Source organism: Anopheles darlingi, chromosome 2 (genome assembly GCF_943734745.1).
Source record: "Anopheles darlingi chromosome 2, idAnoDarlMG_H_01, whole genome shotgun sequence".
In the NCBI taxonomy this organism is placed as follows: domain Eukaryota; kingdom Metazoa; phylum Arthropoda; class Insecta; order Diptera; family Culicidae; genus Anopheles; species Anopheles darlingi.
This window is the reverse complement of record NC_064874.1, coordinates 86804405-86812783: the sequence shown is the minus strand read 5'-3', so window position 1 is coordinate 86812783 and position 8379 is coordinate 86804405. Positions and strand designations below refer to the sequence as shown.

At 50.6% G+C, this 8379-nt stretch overlaps 1 protein-coding gene across 1 annotated transcript in view; it reads left to right on the top strand.

The window, feature by feature from the left end:
- Nucleotides 1-367: 367 nt before the first annotated feature.
- Nucleotides 368-8379, top strand: part of LOC125952827 (protein O-mannosyl-transferase TMTC2) — a 125318-nt gene continuing 117306 nt past the window's right edge. The window contains exon 1 of the mRNA XM_049682559.1: nt 368-812. Coding sequence (XP_049538516.1) covers nt 790-812 — 23 coding nt within the window. The 5' untranslated portion in view covers nt 368-789. The remainder of the gene's footprint in view (nt 813-8379) is intronic.

Below are 8379 nucleotides of genomic sequence, written 5' to 3'. Positions count from 1 at the left end.
GAACCCGGCACACGTCGCTGACCTTAAGTCGGGAAAAGTTGGCGAAGGGCAGGTTCTGATCGCACTGTTCTGTATGTTTTTGACCTGCGATACCCGAAAAGCCGGCCGCACCTTTCTACGATCAGCATGACCTCTCATGGAGTGTTTTAATAGATTTTTGGCCGCCGCCAAAAGTTTCGTGCGATCTCCGGGTACAATCCAACAAACAGGAACTCTTGCAGGAGCACGATGCTTGGACGGGCGGGTTTTCTTGGGGTTAGCTAGCCCCTTTTTGACCCCCTCCGTGCCAAGTAGCGCAGTGCGCAACGGTTTGTCTGTGTGTGCCAGCCAAATTTATCTTTTTCTTTCCGTTCCATCCCAAAAATCACTTTAGCGCGGTTCGCACCTCCGCACAACGCAACAAAGTTAAAAGTGAAACACGGCGAAAAAGAGAGAAAAGGAAAGTGAAAAGTGTGTATGGGTGTGTGTGTGCACGTTGCGGTGTGAAGTGCAAGTAGAGCATGAAAGATAAAGAGAAGGAAGAAGCGAAAGTTCGGTTCCAGTAACCAGTGTGTTACTCGAGGAAAAGTGTGAAAAATATTCATTCCTTTAACGCCTCGACGACGACGACGACGCTGACGACGGTACTGGCAAGATTTGGGTGCAGTTCCGAAGTGCAAGTAGTAGTGCAGCGGAAGTAGTGTGCGTCAGCGAGCATGCTGTGCGACCGTGACCGCCAGTGTAGTATGAGTTGAGTCCGCCAGCCGCAGCCGCAGCCGCTCCGCAAGTGTAACAGTTTTAGCAAAAGCGATGGCCCAACGCAACAAGTCAAGGTAAGCCCCCCAGTCACGGCACTTCAAATGCTGCATCTGCAAATGCTGCTTCTGCTTCCAGAGCGTTACTGAAGTTACAGAAACGGAGGAAGGTAAAACTAGTCTCCAAGGCTCCAGGTGTTGTCTGCCAGGATTCAATAAACTATTGAAAGCCAAAAGTGCATCTCCGAGCACCTTCAATGGTGGTGTGCATTTGCGTGTGTGTGTGTGTGGCTGTGTGTGTGTCGACCGCAAAACGCAATCCATTTTCCGCTCGAGTAGGATTGCGTTGGCCGTATATAGATCCGGTTACAACGATCCCGGATCCCGGTTTCGGTCCGGATGCATGACAAGATGTCATTCCTCCAATCTGGTTTAATTATTTGCGCAACATTGCACACGGATATCAAGGGGAGGGGTTGGAGGGTGAGCTCACTTGCTCTCTGGCAGCCAACCAGCCAAGAGAGTCAGCACAACACAATTGCCGGAGCTTTCAATCGATTTCCTCTTGATCGACTCTCGGGCCTGGCTGGCGATGTCTGGAGGTGGTCTATGTTATATGTTCTGGTCTCTTCCGCCCTTCCGCCCGTTACACGATGTCAGTTCCGCTCAAGTTCATTACCATTGCAGCGATTGCCGAAGGGATCAGACTGCGTTGGGCGGCGTGCAGCCAATTATGATGCCGGTCAGCCAGTTGCCTTAGTCACGAAAGCCGAGCCTGTAAGTCGTCTCACGTTGCGGCAGGTGCATGGAATGCAAGCTTAAAAGCTTCCAAGCCAAACGTGTGGGTAGCAGCTGGAAGTAAATGGAAATTTCCCTCCCCCCCTTTGATCGATCGCTTTAAAACGATTTGAACCGGAATACGGTAGAAATTGGCTTCACCGATGAGGTCCAAGGTCCCGGGGTCTCATTTTAATAAAGCGGCATTAGCGTTAATCTTTAATTAAAAGTTTTGCTGCACACACACACGAGCGTGCGCTCGCATTCTCTTTAGCTCTCGAGCTCACGATGTGCAAACCGGAAGCAACCGACACATCCGGGACCGACGGCCTTGCGCGGTCCGTAACGGGGGAAATGGATTTTTCTTCGCACGACCACAGCGTCTCACCATCCCCTCTCCCCCGGCCGGAACCCAGCTCCTTGATGACCTAGTCCCCAAAAACACCTCTGTGCGCAGTCAAGCGAGGAAGCATTAACGATGAACTTGGGCCCGGCACACACACACACACACACACCTGTGCACCAGCACACTGTGATTGTGCATGCCCTGACGCCAACTAACCGACTCGGTCCAACCGACCAAGGAACACTTGGTCGGGAGGGAGGGAAGGATTGAGACGAAATAATTATAAAACTAATTTCCTTCCATCGAGCATCGAGCTAGGGCATGGGGCGTCCCGGGAGGACGGCGGTTCCTGGGTGTGGAAACTGCATCGGAATCGTTCCGGAAATTCATGGCCTGGCGTCCGGCTTCACCATTTTTCGGGGCGAGCTGGGCTTGCGAAGCGAAAATGGCTTTTTGTTCGATCGAAGCACATCATTGAGCTTCTGAGGGGGGGTCTCTCTCTTTCTCTCTCTTTCTTTCGCTCTCGTACGCTGGGTCCCAGCATAAGATCCCATGCTGGTCTACGTTGCATCGAACGCTCACAGAGTCTAGCGTTGGTATGTGCAACAATAGGGACTACTAGGATCGATCCTCGACTATCCTTATACTGCATGGCTCGGCCATGTGTGTGTGTGTGTGTGTGCACGCTCAAGGCCTGCTGTTCATTGCCGACCGTTTGGGTTTAAGAAAACGTTTTGCAGAGGCCATTGGAGCGCCCTACCAGCAAGGTAGAACATTCGAGGTACGGAAGGCCGATGGCGAAGTTTTGAGGAAGATCCTTTACTTCCACCGCACCTACACACACACATATATATACACACGCTGTGGCTACGTTCGTACACTCTACTCTAAGTGCCCGAGAGTTCCGACAGTGTAGTAGGTGGTGAAGGCGCTCGTGGTGGTGCTGTAGGTCCTCGTCGTCCTCGTCGTCGTCGTTTGTCTGGCAGCATTCAAGGCGACCCAAAACGAGAGAGAGAGAGAGAGAGCGAGAACGGTAATTTATATTCATAGGCAAGCATTAAAACACCATTAAGATAATAAATTACATTTGATTAAATCTGCATAAAGCTGGCATGTAAAAATTGTTGTAAAATTCTCACCAACCAGCCAGCCAGCCAGTCGGCTGCCGAAGAGCCGGCTAGTGGCTGCTGCTGGCATACATGATGCTTGCTTGGTATGGTTCGGCCTTGCGGGTCTTCTTTACTCCCGGCGTCTGTATGACTCCTCCCCATCCTCTCTTTAATGCTTCATGAGGCGAAGCACCGCACCGTGAACGCGTTTCGGCGCGTTGTGCGCGGTTCGTCATTTCCTGCTACCACCGGTCCAGGATACCGCCAACGCCGAGAGGAGGGGAACGGATTCGCCATCAAAACGGGTTGATGAGTATGAGCGAGGCTCCAAACGCCAACCAAAGCCACAGCTAAGCTGCTGCTGCTGCTGTGTCGTTCATCGTCCGTTCCAAGAAAGCGCTTTGCTGGTGGGCTCCTTCCGACTGGCGCAGCTAGGGTGAAAGTGATTATGAGTAGCACGTAAAAGGCCCGACTGCTGCTGCTGCTGCGCTGCTGCTGCAGACCAGGACGAGGATAGCGAAACGGGAATTATTAAAATGTGAGAGACGAGATGATGTGCAGCCACGTTGCTGTTGTGTGTGTCTGTGCTTGTGTATGTCGTTGTCGTCTTCGTCGTCGTCGTCGTCGTCGTCGTCGTGAGCCAGTCGCTGCCGTCCATTAGCAATGAAGCTACACACAATGATGCGCTCGAGGGAGGAAACCAAGTTGCTGTACAATGGTTGCAGCAACAAGAAGGAGCGCCACTCGTTTTGTACCACGGCAGCAGCACCATCGTTATGTGTGTGTGTGTGTGTGTGTGTGTGTGTTATGCTAAGGCCACGCCAGTGAGAACACACCGTCCACAACGGAGCAGAGTACAAGGCAAGTTTCCTTGCAAAGTTCATCGTCATAAAAAGTGGCAAATGGCCGTCGGGGTGGTCTGGAAGAGAGGCAGAATTACGGGGGGAAGGAGCCAGGGAGGCTGGTGGAAGGGGTTGATGAGTTTAGGATTTCGGGTAAAAACCTCAGCAAAGTGCCACCTCCCTGCCCTGGCTGGCTGAAGAGTTGCGTTCGTTCGTCCGTTCGATGTATGTGTGTGTGTGTGTGCATGTAGAACGACCTCTCGGAGTACTGTGAAAGTGAAGCCACTGCTGCACACGTCTCGTCCCGTGCTCGTCAATGACATAAAGCACGGATGCTGTGTGCGCTGAGGTCGTTGCTGTTGGGCACCCAACAGCTATAATGAAGTGGCCGGGGACCGGTGTGCATGGATCTCTCTCTTTCTCACTCTTGGGTTCCGGTTCTCTTCCGGGCGGCCAAGGTGTCCAGCAGGAAAATGTGGCACGACAGGGAAATTAATTGAAGACCGGTGGAAATCACTTGACAAAAGCTTGAGTATTACTTTGCGGGAGATCTAGCTGTTTTCCTGAAAACCCAGAGCAGCGGAGAAAGGCGAGGGTCTCAAGTGTTATCATCATTAGTGTAGTGTTGGTAATTCTCTCGCTCTTGCATTGTTCTAATTATCCAAGGTCAGGTTCGGTATGTTTTCAGAAAGGATCCTTATATTCAACTAGATCCAGAATTCATGCTGACCTAGCAATCAGTTCAGAGCGCAATATGTTCAGCGTATTCCAAGTATTTGAACTTCGCTAACCATTAAATCACTACAAATGAACATGCAGTACTGTTCAAAATGTTCGAACAAATTAGAATTCAAAATTTAACTGTAGGGTGCCCGAGCAACTCCTAATGAGTTCGCTGATTAGATCTGGCTTTGCAATTCCGGATCACTTCGCTACGTGGTCGCTGATGTGCCAGATTCTGACAAATAGGAGCTTGCAAGTTTCAGCTTTTCATTTGAATTGCTAGAAAACATTGTATTCCTGGAGTATAGTGTGGGGTTTAATTTGAAGAGTATTCAGAACTGATCTCTCTGGACGTCAAAAGGTCAAACTGTCGGTTACTGTGCACAAGAGTTCAGTTTCCATGCAATTACTTGCTCGAATTCGGCAAGAGAAACCATACCGTCATTAGGTTATGTCAAAACTATTCCGAAGAACATTGGGGTTCACATTATTGTGGCATCTCTACGCTCGACATTCTTCAATTAGATTTCTTTGAAAAGAATTAACGAAAACGAAGTTCGAACGAAGCTTTCTTTTACCCGTTCTTTCCGCCTACTTCTCGCTCTATAACATACTTTGTGGTTTTCTCAAATTTTCCCGCAAATATTGGTTGCTTGGTAGTTGGCAAATAAGGAAACTGCCGGTCTCCAATCGGAGGGAGGTAAAAATAGAAGTAAACCACAGCTCCAGCTCAAGAATGCTGCGGGCATGCGGAAGAACATCCTGAATTCCTGCCAAACATATCCCTCCCCGTCACCGGCCACACTTTTCGACAAGAATTACCACAAAATGTCACATAAAAATCATTCCCGGCTGTGCTGCTCGGTGCATCGACGGACGGATATAATGATGGTGACGATGACGACAAAGGCAAAGCGCTGGCAAGAAGCTGGCCACCGTTCGTCCAGGATAGTCGTCTCATCGGCCAAGTCGGTCCGACTCGGACTGACCTAACGAAGGCAATTGGTGGCGATGGCGTAGCGCAGGTGAAGGACAGGAAAGTTTCGGTCAAAAACCTCATCCACTACTGAGAGACCGTCGAGACCGAGAAAGTCCGGCTGTTTGGCAGGTGGACCGGGGAAAGTTTTTCACCCACATTTTATGCCATTTTGCTTTCCCTCGGCCGAGGGACTGGCCGACCGGACAGATGACAATCGAACCATTTGCATATGTTACGGATCATGTGATGTTCAGCGCAGCAGCAGCAGCAGCAGAAGACAACAGACGCAGAAGACGCGGAAGTGCAAGTTGAAGGCAAAGTGTCGGCAGCTGGACACATTCCCACACCAGCCACGGGGCGGTGATGGTGGTCGGTGTCTCGTCGGTGAGTTTCGGACAGGATCTCAGGAAGTTTTGCCAGTACGCTTTTCCGTTATGCCGTTGACCTCGCACTTCTGCAAGATGCAAGGCACCAGAAGTGCCGACCGTCGACCGTCTCTCGACCTTTTGCCTGATGAGATGATGGTCCGGGGTTCATCTTCAGATTGTTTTCTCCGCCCACTGCACTCGACTGCACAGTCGGTAGCCCTCCCTCTCTGCCTCTCTCTCTCACTCAAGTGACATCCTGCAGATGCTTGTGCGGGTAAAGTGAAGGGGTCTTGCAATGGAATTGGTGCCCTCTTCGGATGCGATGTGCGGCAAGGAACGTTGCAGAAAGTTTTTCCTTTTATTTATCTTCCCGGCCTGCCTCACTACTGGACTCAGTGGCTCACTCACTGGATTGGCAAAAGTTTTACTGGCCGTGGCCTCTCTCCCCAGCCTCTCGGTCTTGGTCTTGGTGATCGCAAAATTGCATTATCTGGACTTTGGCCTGAAACCTTTGCTGCAGGACTCCGGCAGGCCTGGGGTTTCCAATAGGCTCGCCCTTTTTTTGGTCACCAGAGAGCACCGCAGCAGATGCCACGGAGCAGACAGAGGATTGGGAGAAGGGAATGTAGGGAAAATAATGGAAAATGTGCTGCGCGAATACTCACGGCCACGGCGGCCGTTCTTAATTTTAATGAGCACCGGGGTTAAGTTTCAAGCAGCCATTAATGCAGCCAGCGACCGCTCTCCACACGACAACCTTCCCCCCCTTGCCCGCGTGTACGAATGGTGCGTTCGTTCTTTTGCCGCCCGGAATGTGGTGAAATGAGACCCGGGAGATGCGGGAAACCCATGCTCGGCTCAATACGAAAGGAAATGGTTGTGAAAATTAAAGTTGAGCCGCGCGTCATGCAAACCGTCGTCGCTACTGTCGCACTCGTGCTACGAACGCAAAAACCCTTCTCTTGTGATGGAAATTAGTTTTCCCTCACACACACGCATACACACGCACACGCGCGCTCACAAAAGCTGGCAAGAAAAAAGGGGAAAAGTTTAAATTGTTTTCATCTTTCTCCGTTTTTCGTGAAAGCATTTGATGGCTGCCGCTGCTACTGCTCCGCCATTTTCGGTATCCAGCGTGCTTTCTGTGCCTTCTCCTTTGATTTGACGCAGCCTCCTTCGCTTCATTTCAGTTCCCGCTTTCAGAGTTGAAAGCCATTGACGGATTTTTCCGTCGATTGTTCCCGGGGAAAATGAATTGAAAAGAGCGAAGCTAAGGAAGCGAAACACATTTGCGAATGGTGGCAGCAGCAGCAGCAGCAGCAATTTAATCAATATGATAGAGCGCCTGGTGTGCCCTTTCAACAAACCAAACAATCACCTAAAGTCAGGCCCAGGCCATGCCCAGGTTGTCGATTCTTTCGAAAGGGAACGACCGAAATGTGCGATTCCTTTCCTTTTCTCGCCCGGGAGCCCCGGAATGCTTTCTTTTCGTTCTCTCGCTTTCGAAACGCACCTTTTGCGGTGAAGAAAGTAAATAAATCCATCACATTACTTGCTTAACCCTTGGCGTTTGCCGTCGATTGGCCTTCAGACTCGCTGCTGCACTCGCACACACCGTTCTTTCTCCATTTTCCACCCCGGGAATACTCGTCGCCCCCCTTCCCTTCGTCGCCGGCGGTTACGGTAGAGTGCCATTGTGCGCCGGCACCACAAGAAGAAAGAATGGTTCTTTATGGCGCTGTGCGAGTGCTCGATGCTCGAACCCGAAGTCTTCACCGGAGCACACTAGATTGCCAAAAGCTCCCCCTCTTCCATTTCTTCTCGTGCTACTCCTGCTGCTTCTTGGGATGCTGAGAAAATAAATTACATGTCGAGCGGCGGCAGTGGCTTGCCAACAAGATTGCGGATACACTTGTCGTCCCATTCCCCGGCTGCAAGTTGGGGTTGCAAGTTCGAGCTTGTTTTTGCTTTCTACGACCCCTTTTGGACCTTACGACGTAAGAGATGGAAAGTGCTGCTCGCAGAGACAGAGGTGCAGCAGTGCAGCAAGGCAGTGCTGGATGGAACGGTCTGGGTCAAGTGTAAGGCCAGACCAACTGGATGAACACCGTGAGTGGCAGCAATTAGATTTGCGGAGTAATTATTTATAATTCAAATCGGTGACTGTGTTAACACGGATAATGGGTAAATCATGGCGAGAGCATCGAAAGCAAGAATCTTCCGCTCTCTCTCTTTTTCGCTTTAAAATGTTCTTCACTTGAGCATTGAACACTGCCGTCTAATACTGACAGAGCTTACTGTGTGATTACTGAGCGAGACAGTATAACGCGTTACTACTTTGACAGCATTCCAAATCTAATCCAGCGCTTGCCGCTCGAGCATTGGAGCGCATTTTTTGGGGGGTAGCAATCATGTCCAATTGCAAATCCGGAATGCAGTCAGTGTCATCACGGTGAATCCGATAAGCATAATCATGCAAATGTTTTATCACACACACCACC